General features: G+C 42.5%; 2 protein-coding genes and 1 long non-coding RNA gene across 7 annotated transcripts in view; 2 read left to right on the top strand and 1 right to left on the bottom strand.

Annotated features, from left to right (window-relative positions):
• The window catches only part of zeb2a (zinc finger E-box binding homeobox 2a), a 66431-nt gene extending 61750 nt beyond the window's left edge, over positions 1-4681 (top strand). For all 5 annotated transcript variants that reach the window (XM_044215824.1, XM_044215825.1, XM_044215823.1 and 2 more), the window contains one exon: positions 1333-4681. In XM_044215824.1, the coding sequence (XP_044071759.1) occupies positions 1333-1949 (617 nt within the window). In that variant the 3' untranslated portion in view covers positions 1950-4681. The remainder of the gene's footprint in view (positions 1-1332) is intronic.
• Positions 3473-5472, bottom strand: LOC122885126. Its single transcript, XR_006380050.1, has 2 exons — positions 5327-5472; positions 3473-5170 (listed from the first exon to the last, which is right to left on the bottom strand). It is a non-coding gene; the product is annotated as an uncharacterized LOC122885126 (long non-coding RNA).
• A 553-nt stretch (positions 5473-6025) lies between these two features.
• gtdc1 (glycosyltransferase-like domain containing 1) overlaps positions 6026-12665 on the top strand; it is a 49114-nt gene continuing 42474 nt past the window's right edge. Inside the window, exon 1 of the mRNA XM_044217137.1 lies at positions 6026-6174. Within this exon, the coding sequence (XP_044073072.1) occupies positions 6118-6174 (57 nt within the window). The 5' untranslated portion in view covers positions 6026-6117. The remainder of the gene's footprint in view (positions 6175-12665) is intronic.

Raw genomic sequence — 12665 nt, 5'->3', positions numbered from 1 at the left:
CAGGTTTCAAGTTTAAAGTCTGTTTTGAAAACTTAAAATGAGGATTTGAGCGTTTCAGCTCTGAAACGACGAGCGGCTCAGACCAGACAGTCGACCAATCGTGTGCCCTCCAACAGGATAACAGCCAATCAGCTGAGAGATGTCCACTTTAATTTAGTTTAAAATATCAAAACTCGATTTTTCCTGTCAAGGTTCAGTTCTATAATTTCCGATGATTTCTGAAGTCTTAAAATCACTGATTCAACTTTCAACAACTTTATTTATAACTTTATTGTTCTGGAAGGGAAATCTTTCTTCTTGCTGTCAGAGCTTGTCGTCTTTTCTGTCTTTGGTGGACTCAGAGACGTCTTCATGCCGCACCAGAATCAAACTTACAAACTGCTGGCTCGAGAGTCAGATGATAATCTTTTGGCGTCGTCTCGCTGCAAAGCCTCGAGCGCTCTAATAATGATTCCAAGAAGTTTCAAAGTCTCTTAAAGTTTTATTTCTATCGATGTCCCGTCAATGTTCGTCTGTGTCTCAGTTCGAAAGCTTCATATTGTCATGTTATTAATTATAATATTCATTTATATTTTCTGAATAGATCACACTTTAATATCAAACTTTGTGTCGATGTTGAATTTCATCAACAGATTTCAGCCAAAACTTCAAACCACAAACTTTGGTGTCATCCACTGCAAAAAGTTACAGCCCAATTTTTAAAATCATTTGTATGAATTTGTACTTTTATAGACGTCACGATTGTGACCTTCAGATCTCGTAATCATGACTTTGAATCATGTGTAATGATGTCATCATTATCATCAAGTCACAACTATTAGAGATTAAATTCACGAGTTTTCAGTCCCGTAATTATTATCTGCGAGATCTGACACGAATCCTTCAGTCATGAGAAACAAAACTAGAGAAGAGTTCGTCCATACAGGCCGAACATTTAAAGTGAAAGAAAATTACAGAGACGATCAAGAATTTAAATTCCATTGATCAGTGAATGGACCGATCTGATGTCAGATCACAGTTCAGTCCAACAGTCCAAAACAAAATATATTCAGTTTATTCACCTTCGAGAAAATGAAACCGGGGAATTTTTGGCATTTTTGCTTTAAAAACCTCATCGATTAATCAAACTAATTACTAATAATTAAACAAAATTGTTGATGAAACAAATTCCAGCTGCAGTTATAACCACACGATATGAAAATCAAACATGTCTCCATGTTGCTGGTTTTCCTTCCTGTTGCTGCTCGTTGTGTTCGGACTGTAACTGAAGCTCTGCTGTGTGTTGTTGTATCTGCGGCGTCCTGACTTCTTCTCCTCCTTCTGTCTCTGCAGGGAAGCGTCCTCACCAGTGTCAGATCTGTAAGAAGGCCTTCAAACACAAGCACCATCTCATCGAACACTCGCGCCTCCACTCGGGAGAGAAACCTTACCAGTGCGACAAATGCGGGAAACGCTTCTCGCACTCGGGCTCCTACTCGCAGCACATGAACCACCGATACTCCTACTGCAAGAGGGAGGCGGAGGAGCGCGAGGCGGCTGAGAGGGAGGCCAGGGACAAGGGTGGAGGCGGAGGAGGAGTGGTGGTCGGAGGACTGGAGCCCACCGAGCTGCTGATGAGGAGGGCCTACCTGCAGGGGCTGGGGCCGCTCGGGTACTCGGACCCCGAGGACCAGCAGGAGGACGGCGGCGGTACGATCCTGAGGGACGGCAGGGAGGGAGGAGGAGGAGGACGAGAGGAGAGGGAAGTGGACGACAAGATGTACGAGGACGTGACAGACAGACAGGAGGCAAGTTTCAGGGAAGGAGAGGAAGAAGAGGAGGAGGAGGAAGGTGACAGCAGGAGCCAGATGGACTCGACGAGGGACGACGAGGGCAAAGACACGACGCAGCTGATGGACGAGAGTTCACGAGAAGGGAAGACAGACGGCAAGTCGGACCAGGACGACTGATCAGGAAACATTAAAAAAAGCTTTCGAACATTTGTCACTTTGGCTCGATTCAGAAAGAAGATCCTTTTATTATTAAGGGACTGTACACAAATTATTAGGCGTGGAAAGAAGGGGGAGGGTATTATAAGAGACTGTAGGTGAATGTTCTATTTTAACCCAGATCTATACTTTATTTCAGATTTAAAGTTACATCATAAAGATGTGTTTTACCCGACAACAGTCCTGTCATCTGTCATCAGGACTTTATTCGTCCCAAACATTCACGTTCAGCTCGCAGCTTAAAGAGCTCGTCTTTTCTTACACTCGATTCATCAGGTTCTTTGACTAGTTATCAGCGTTTTGTGTCGGTTTATTTTGACTTTTATGGCCCTGCAATTTGAAAAAAGAGGTTTTATCTCCAACTTCATCCTCTAACTTGCCTGTAAATTTCTGCATGAACGCTTACTGCGTCTAAGTCGTTATTAATGACACATACAAACGCAAACTAAGCAGAGAGTCATTTTCTATCTTGTTTGAACCCGATTAAAAGCTGATTTGTACCGTTAGCTACCATGCTAGACAGCCTGCTTGCTAATGTTAATTACACAGCTCATGCTAACAAGAATGTTAGCATGCTAGCAAGAATTAATGTTGTTATTAGTAACTGACGTAACTGTGACAACTTCAGGGATGACCCAGTTATGTCCAAAATTTCAGCTGCTAGCTGTTGAACAGTTTCAGGGTTCGATGCTAACCATGCTGCTCAGTGACTACATTCAGAGCTCAGACTCAAACAGTGATGGCTAATACTCGTTAGCTCAGAGAGCTTTATTTTCCTTCTTCAGTAACGTTTGATTGAACGTGGTGGTGAACAAAATGTCAGGGGGGAGTAAACAAAGAAAACAGAGATAAGCTCCAGCAGCTAATGTGACTGACTAGCGCTAGCATGTTCCTGGCCGCCTAGAGAGTTAGCGGTTAGCCCTCCAGCTACAGTAGTTCAGCAACTAGCCAGTCACCAGACTTCTACAACCAAATATTTAGCAAAGATTCATGCAGATTCGCTGCGGCGCTTTCTGGTGTGACCGGAAGGTTTTATCTGAAATAAGTCTAATAAAAATGTGATTTTGATATTATATTTGTAGAGAACAAGGGTGCGTGTTATTTTGACGAATTAAAGGGAACTTTAGAGTTCGGCTCTCAGATCGCAGGCAGAACCTGATAATTGTATAAAATACAATAAAGTGAAATGAAACACGAGGCTATAGTTACATTGATAACAGTGGGGGAGGGGGGGTTCAAAGACAGTATTAATAACACTCGGGGCATATGATGCAGCTTCTCTCCACTCCCTAAATAATTTTGGTACAGTCCCTAACCGGAGATGCAACATGATGACGGCCAACATCACATCATGAAGCTGGGTGGGATTGTTTAAAAATCCACATTATGCAAAAAATAAAAAATAAAAGAAGAAGTAAGTAATAATGATTATCATTATAATGAAATGAAGTGAAGCTGTTTTTAATGTACAGTATTATAAAGGCCTAAAAGCTGTGTGGTGCTATAATGTTCTTAACTTCCCGTGTCTCGTTGTGTTCGAACCCCCACATCAGGAAATTGCACTCGACTCCCCGAATCACTACAAAATAAAAAAAAATGTTTAAAAAAAGAGGGGAAAAAGCCTCGAACACTCGATCACTTCCTGTCAGTGTTATTGTTGTATTTTCTGTCTCCTTTTACTGTGACGTTTTTTATTTTTATCCTGTTTTATTGTTTTTGCCAACTAACCACACGACTTTGGGCCTCCTGATGTTTTTTTTTTTTTTTTTATGTGAAGGAACATTTAAACCTGTGTGATTTTCAAAATAAAATGTCGATGTGAGTCTTAAAAAGGAGAGGATGGAGCGTAATATGAAAGGGCTCCGTTTTAAAAAGATAAAAATAAAAAAGGACAGAGCCTTTTTTTGTGTGTTGAATTTTTTCTCCAGAGAAAGCCTTATATGCAAACCTTTTCACCTGTGCGTTTCTGCAAAGTGCCATCCCTGTACAGTGTACATCACCTGTGTCCTCTCTGCTCTGCTTCACTATTAAAAATGAATATTTCATCTTGTTTTTGATTCGTCAGTATTAGCTTAGATAGACGGCAGTTTGTTAGTTTACATATGTTTGTGCAATTTTCAGTATTTTTTTGTTCCATGACAGTATTTTTTGTCAGTATTACTTTTTTGTTTTTGTTGAATTTTCCAACACAAATTTAAAAAAAAAAAATGTTTTATTTGAGAATTTACCATTTTATTTATGTGACTCATTTTATATTTCCTAATTTTATTTATTTCATACTGTAGTGTACAGTATTAGAGTTCCTCACAAATAGATATATTTTAGTAAAAATGATTCTGTCATTGACTATTGGAGCAAAACTATGAATAGAGAGTGTCTATGGTATTTGGAAAATTTCAATTTTTTTGTTTTTGTTTTATTTCCTTTGAAACTACTGGAAATTCTAAATTTGGGGAACTTTTGATACGATGATTTTTGTTAAAACACTGTATTTTTGAGAGTTAAAAAAAAAATCCACTTTATTCATCCAACTGAAGAGATGAGGAAGGACTGATGATGATGATGATGGTGATGGTGATGGTGAAGGAATTCCTGAAATGTATTATTGAATTTTTAATTTCTCTTGGAAATGACCATGCTCGAATAAATGTAGCCAAATTAAATTTTAATAAAACTGTGTTATTCTTCTTGTACCTGTGTTTGATTCATTAACACACACAGTCGTGTTTCCAGCACTTCAGAGGACTTTACATTGACTTACATTCATCTCCTGGAGACTGACCCTGACCATAACCACTACTAGCCTACCACGTCCTGATCTTACCCTCCCTTAAACCAAGTCTTCACCCTAAAAGTTAATGACTTACGTTATGGGGACGTGGGTTTAGTCCCCAAAAGGAAGGCGAGTCCCCGCAATGTGACTGTAAACAGATTATGTCCCCACAACATGAGTAATACCTGCACACACACACACACACTCACACTGCATGAAGGCAACACAAACAGACGTAACTCCGAACAGCCCAGACAAAACTAGGAGCTCGTACCTGAAAGGGGGGCTACTTCTGTCGCATGGTCGTGGTTTAGGTTTGAAAACCGTACTTTATGCCGCAGTCTGGTCCCCACAACAGAGCCAAGCTACACAATGCCAAGCCACAAACACTTCACTCACGTCGGGTTGCCTGTCGAGGTTCAGTGACAAAACTTTAGCCAGTCACCATTATTAGCTTAAGCCTACGTTACACTGCATAAATTAGCCTAGCGGCTAGCGGATTTCTCCTCCGCTCATAGCTTAACAAGTTACACGTTATTTATTATTTATGCTTTTTCTTACTCACTGTTGGTTCGAGTCACTGCATCTCCCGACAGAACGCGCTGTTACGTACGTTCGATTACTATTTCTTATTTCGTGGCGATTTTTGGGGAAATGCACACGTAATAAAAACAACAAAGCATGCAGATGCTGATTTGGATGTCGATTACCATGGCAACTACCATGGCAACTACCATGGCAACAGTAGAAGCTTGGAGGCATTCGGGCAGGCCCTAGCTATGTCGTGATACGCATCGTTCTCTGGATATATAAGCGATCTGCTCGTGTGCAGAGAAGGAAGAATGTTTATTCTACTGGTCAGAAATCGTTTAATGCAGCTTTAAACATCAAGCAGACTGAAAACAAATTTCATTTAGGTGCTTTCATATATTATCAGTTCTGTTAAATGCGTCTGCAAATCAACATCCCAAACTTCTTGCACTGAGCAAGCTGCGCTACCCATGGTTTACTTCTCCGGCAAGTGAAGGATGATAAAGCTGACGATGCTAAACAAAGATTTCAAAACGATGCAATGCAGCGGTGACTGGAACAGTCAGCGTGACCTCTGACCTCTGACCTGTGACCTGTGACCTCTGACCTGTGACCTCTGACCTGGCCGGAGGAAGGTGCAGCATGTTAGTACATTTATTAAAAAGCCATCTGGTCAAGTTTGGAGATCTTCAAACGCCAATGGCAAGTTTACCACCGCGCGCATGTGTGCGTGTGTCTGCGCGCGCATGTGTGCGTGTGTCTATTCCTTATTTCTTTGGACAGAGGAAGAGGCGTCCCCGCACGGTCGGCTCTTAAAGCGACGTGATGACGCAGTACGCTGTGCGTCCGCGGTCGCTCGGCGCCGGGCAGATGCAGTCGGAGGTGAGTGTCCCGCTGCGGGTGAATGAACCGTCCGTGTGAGAGAAGTCGGTCCGCTGTTTGTCCTCCCCGGTGGACACAGTTTACCGGGTTCCTTCTGGAAACAGCCGGGACAGAGCTCCGGTGCTCCCGGAGGCTGTTACCGGCTGTGAACGGGGAGAGACGGGGGTTGTTTTTAGCAGCAGCAGGAGGAGAGCTAGTTAGCTGCTAGCTGTTAGCTGTTAGCTGCCGGTGAGCAGCGGTCCTGCTGTGTGTTTGGCTAACGGAGCTACCGGCTAACAGAGCTAACAGCTAACGGAGCTAACAGCTAACGGAGCTACCGGCTAACGGAGCTACCGGCTAACGGAGCTACCGGCTAACGGTGCTACCGGCTAACGGAGCTACCGGCTAACGGAGCTACCGGCTAACGGAGCTACCGGCTAACGGAGCTACACACAGCAGGACTGAGAGTTTCTGTCCGCTCAGAGGACTCCAGCTTGGAGTTTGGACACTTTACTTCAGGGAAAGTCAGCAGACACATTTACTGCAGTCCTGCACTATAAGTACTGATAACAGAAAGTTTATGTCGCTGATATCAAACTCAAAGATTACAAAGTTTCACAAAAACCAAACGCAAAACAATAAGAAACAGCAGCTGGATGTAATCTGGGGAGTTATTGATCTGTCTCCTGCTTCCTAACACTGATCTGACAGCTGGAGTTACTGCTGATGTTAGTATTTTAATAAAACTGTTATTATGAGGGAAGAGACCAGCAACAAGAGCTTTTCTTCTTTGAAAGTGTTTGTTACTGAATTTACTGAGAACAGATGTTCCTGCGTTTTTTATTATTGATTATAACTTGATTTTTCCAGAAAATGCACCATATTGGGATACATGTCAATATTACGCTGTAAATTAGACGTTTTGTCCACAATGTGCCACCCTAGTAGCAGGAGGTGCAGCTAATTCTAACTTTCGACACTGATGGGAAGTTTAATCTGTAAGTGTCTAAAGTGATTATATGTTTTTAAACCTTGAATCTGTACAGTAACCAGTAACTCCAGCTGTCAGACACATGTTGTGCAGTATTTCCCTCTGAAATGTGAAGTCGGAGGAAGGAGCAGGACATTAAACCAGTATGGAAATATTCACATTACATACAAGTACCTCAAAACAGTACATGAGTAAATATATATATATATATATATATATATATATATATATATATATATATATATATATATATATATATATATATAAATACACAGATAGATATAGAGTATGTTATACATTGCAAAAGGTAAACTGTAGTGTACTAAGAGGCCCTAAATATTAATTAATAACTGCAATAAAATAAAAAAGCCATTTACAACTGAAAGCCTGTCAGTTTTTTACTGCGGTAAAAATAAACAGCAGTAAAAGTAACTGCAGCGCTTTGAGTTCACAGCTCCTTCGCTGTATTTCAGAGCGAAATACTGTGTAATACTGCAGTTTCTTCATGCGGCAGCTGCAGTTGAGAGGTTTTACATTCAGAACAAGATCACAGAATATGACTCATGCTTTAAATTGAAACTACGCAACACAATATTTTATGGCCACGTTTCAAGTGTCAGAAATAATCAGCAGTTATGAGTATTCGAGAGTTTTCATGTGAGGTTTGCTTTTGTTTTCTGTCTTTTAAAAATCATGAAAGAATCAGAATCACCGATATATTGACCTTTAGTTACACCGTGTTTAGTAAAACGATGATTTCCATGTTGCCCTTTGCACACACGTAAATAATACCGTAATTTCAACATATCATAGCGTCAGTTGTACAAACTGATTAATTATTACGGCTCGGTGTGAGTCGGCATAGCGGGGAAATAACCTGAGGTAGCTTTTTGCCCACTGGCAGCTTTGGTTTTCTGTGTTGTTATAAAAATAAGCAACATTTCAGTTTTACGCTGTACGGACACTCAGAAGGCAATAAAACTGAAAGGCATCTCTTATTCTGTGAAATTGAAAATACAAAATAAATGGAATAATAAATATTAATTTCTAATAATATTATAGATCACAATAAGTAATAGTTTCCGTTCTGCTTTTGTGTCTAAAGGAGTAAAGAGTTGGGCTCTGGCCTTTTCCTCGTCCCGCTGTTTGGCGTTAGCATGTTCGACGTGTTTCCATTCACATACCTACAACGGCGACACACCGTTCTGATTAACGCTCTCGTTGTTGTCGCTGACCGGGAAACAAATTCTTCCCAATCAACTGGTTTAAAGGATGCAGGCGGGTCTTCCAGCTTTTCATTTGCGCTCGCCATAGTGTGACTGACTGACTGCAGGGTTAGCACGCCAGTCAGCTTGTTGTGCTAACCTCAGCACGTGTTGCTAACGACGCACGGCTAAATGTTAGCGGGCAGAACTCGCACTCGTGAACTTTGGTTCTGCATTATATGCATCAATCTACATACCGTGTAGCTGCACCGTGACCCCGGACCGTGACCCCCACAGACCGTGACCCCCCACACCGTGACCCCCCACACCGTGACCCCACACCGTGACCCCGGACCGTGACCCTGGACCGTGACCCCCACACCGTGACCCCGGACCGTGACCCACAGACCGTGACCCCACACACGTGACCCACAGACCGTGACCCCCGTGACCCCGACCCGTGACCCACAGACCGTGACCCCCACACCGTGACCCACAGACCGTGACCCCACGCCGTGACCCCCTTGCCGTGACCCCCGGACCGTGACCCCCTTTGCCGTGACCCCGGACCGTGACCCCTTGCCGCGTGACCCCGGACCGTGACCCACAGACCGTGACCCCACACCGCGTGACCCCACACCGTGACCCACAGACCGTGACCCCACACGTGACCCCGGACCGTGACCCCAGACCGTGACCCCACACCGTGACCCACAGACCGTGACCCCACGCCGTGACCCCCTTGCCGTGACCCCGGACCGTGACCCCCTTGCCCGTGACCCCGGACCGTGACCCACAGACCGTGACCCCACACCGTGACCCCACACCGTGACCCCACGCCGCGTGACCCCCCTTGCCGTGACCCCGGACCGTGACCCACCGTGACCCCGGACCGTGACCCCCTTGCCGTGACCCCCCGGACCGTGACCCACAGACCGTGACCCACAGGACCGTGACCCTGGACCGTGACCCTGGACCGTGACCCCACCGTGACCCCGGACCGTGACCCCCTTGCCGTGACCCACAGACCGTGACCCCACAGACCGTGACCCACAGACCGTGACCCCCGGACCGTGACCCACAGACCGTGACCCCCTTGCCGTGACCCCCGGACCGTGACGGCTCAGCACGAATACACGAACTGTTACAGCCCTAATTTTTACAGAAAACTGACCCTGGATCTGACATCAACGATCCAATGACAGACCTGAAAAATGTAACTATTAATCAATAAGCTGACAGAAAATCTATCAGCAACATTTTTTTAATTGATTAATCATTTAAGTCTCTTATCAATAGAAAACGGCGACCACTCTCTGGAAGTATTGAGAGACAGGAACAGGTTCAGCATTTTGTCAGACAGCGACGGTACAGAGATGACAGGAAGTGAAGGGAGAGAGATGCAACACAAGGTCTGGACAGATTTGAATCGGGGACGTTGCAGTTCGTGGTCGACGCGTTAACCTCGAAACTACAGGGGGGAAATCAGATGAACTGAGAGCTGAAGTTTCTCCATGGTGTCGACGGTGTGCAGTGATAGGCTGCAAGAAGTTAGGACTCATTATTAACTTTCAGACGTCTGGAATATTATAACAATATTAACAGTTAATCAAACAGGGCAAACGCTGTGATATTATTTCTCTTTACCTTTGATACTTGACTATTAAAGGACTGTATTTCATATAAGAATAACTGCTGACATGAGAGCATTTTGCTTTGAATTGAAAGAGACAGTAGAGATTCAGGCTGGAGGAGTAAAGTGAGAGGAGCCCTGCGTTGTAATGTGTTTTACATTATAACCACCAGGACGTCCTGTTTAAATCAGTGTATAAGCAGAAATGTCATAAATTCACTGGCTCCAGCTTCTCTAATATGAATATTTATTCGATATACAGTGAAAATATATAATAATGAAAAAATAAATATATATATATATATATATATATATATATATATATATATATATATATATATATATATATATATATATATATATATTCAATTTTATTTATACAGCACCAGTTCATAACAGAAGTTATCTCATTGCAGTTTTCCTACAGAGGAGGTCTAGACTGAACCCTTTATAATATTATTTACAGAGACCCAACAGATCCCACCATGAGCAAGCATTTGGCGACAGCGGCAAGTAAATGGTGGGCGGCCATCCGAGAGAGAGGGGGAGGGGGGGTTTAGGGAAAGGTGGAGGCACGATGCAAATACCACCTAGAATTTTTAAAATGGTAGAATAGTAATTGTAATATTAATATTAATAAATTAGTAATAATAGGAATGACAGCTATAGGAAGAATAATGTCAGCATCAGTAACAGAGCCAATAACAATAACTGTAGCAGCAGCTGTCAAGCAGGAACACGGGGGGCAGCAGGTGGCCCACAACCACAGATCCAGACTCTGCAGGAACACGGGGGCAGCAGGTGGCCCACAACCACAGATCCAGTCGTCGTTACTAGTGAGGGCTATAGGAATACATGGCTCGGTAGAGCTGTGACTCTGTCAGCCTGGCTACAGTGCTGAAAAGAAACCTGGGGTTGTTCTTATTTTCCTCTATTAATGATGAGTAGTAAGCTGCTCTAGCATTACGGAGGCCTTCCTCTATGTTTTAAGACTATCTTTCCAGACTAAACGGGATTCTTCCAGGTTGTTGGAACCATTTCCTTTCAAGTTTTCGTGATTTCTGCTTTAATTTGCAGGTTTGGGGGTTATACCATGGAGCTAACCTTCTTTGTTTTATTATCGAGCGATAGAATCGAGTGTCGTTCGCAGTGAGCCTGCAGCGCTAACAACTAGATGGTCAATTTGGGAGGGACTGCTATTTGCATAATTAAATGCAGATGGGATCGCTTCCTTAAATCTAGCCACAGCACTATCAGACTGACATCTAGAGTAGAGGTTTCTGCCTAATGGCGTGTAATCCAGTAATAGCAGTTCAAAAGTTTTAAATAATGGTCCGATAAAGAAGGATTCTGTAGAAAGACTATTAAATGTTCAATATATATATATAATAGTGAACATATAGTGAATATATATATATATATATATATATATATATATATATGAGATAGTGAGTGATGAGAGTAACCTTGTAAAGCTCATCATGTTGAGTGTTTTCGGACCTTTTCGTCCTCCAGGCTCTCGGTCCTCAGAGATGACCTCGCCTCTGTAATTACAGTGTGATTGATGATTAACTCTGTGTTCATTATACAGTCTGAGCTGTGAACTACGACTGCTTCAATTAACAGAAGAAAGTCACTTCTCACTCACATTAATCCTCTAATATGAGATCAAAGCTGCTCTGTATTACATGTTCCTGTTAGACGGCTGCTTCAGTCACAGTGAAAGAAGCAGGAATTAAAGGTTTTAGGACACGTTATTAGTCAGTCTTTTATTTAATGTGATCCTGGTGTAATGGTCTCACAAATTGTAGTTTCAGAATATTTCTCTTTCACTGCCGCGTGTGGTGACTAAAGACAAGTAAACGTTACTGCTGCCAAGATATTTCACTCAGAAATAGATCATTTATAAACAGTAGAGCTGAAACGACTAGTCAAGCGATTAGTCGACTGGCAAAAATAATCAGCCACTGTCACGTTTTCAAACAAAAATGCAAAACAACCTGTGTTTCCTGTTTCTCCAGTGTGAGGAGTTGCTGCTTTTCTTTGCCGTTCTCAGTAAAACTCACCATGCTTATGTTTTACAGCACAGTTTTGGTGCCACGACGGAAAAAACAATATTTAGTAGTTTCTTCTTTAGACGTTTCACTTCACTTTCACAGGATATTTTTATTATAACATAGTTTCTCGTTATTACTGCACCTGTCGTATCTGGTTCTGTAACAAAACTTTTCCGTTATGTCACAAACGTACGCCGTCGAGGGCTGCGATGAACAATTATTTTCATTATCAATTAATCTGACAATTATCTTTTTGAAAGGTCACGAAATAGTGAAAAAATGCCAATCGGTTTCCCAGAGCCCGAGACGTTTGATATTCAGTTTACTGTCATATAAAACAAACCCTCACATTTCCGAAGCCAAAACCTGACAAATTGTAGCATTTTGTAAACTATTTTTGTTTGACAAATGACTGAAATTAATCGTTTTCTGTCGATCCACTAATTGATTAGTCTTGTTAAAAAGATCCAGTCAACAGATAGAAGTTCGTTGACTTAACAACAAACCAGCTTTTCACGTCATAACAAGAAAAGTCTCTTTTAACGATAACAGGAGCCATTTCTGATGTAACACAAAGTGATACGCTAACACGTTACATCTTGTTTGTTTAATTTGTACAAAAACTG

This window comes from Siniperca chuatsi, linkage group LG12 (assembly GCF_020085105.1).
Source record: "Siniperca chuatsi isolate FFG_IHB_CAS linkage group LG12, ASM2008510v1, whole genome shotgun sequence".
Classification (NCBI taxonomy): domain Eukaryota; kingdom Metazoa; phylum Chordata; class Actinopteri; order Centrarchiformes; family Sinipercidae; genus Siniperca; species Siniperca chuatsi.
This window is presented reverse-complemented; position numbering and strand designations above follow the sequence as displayed.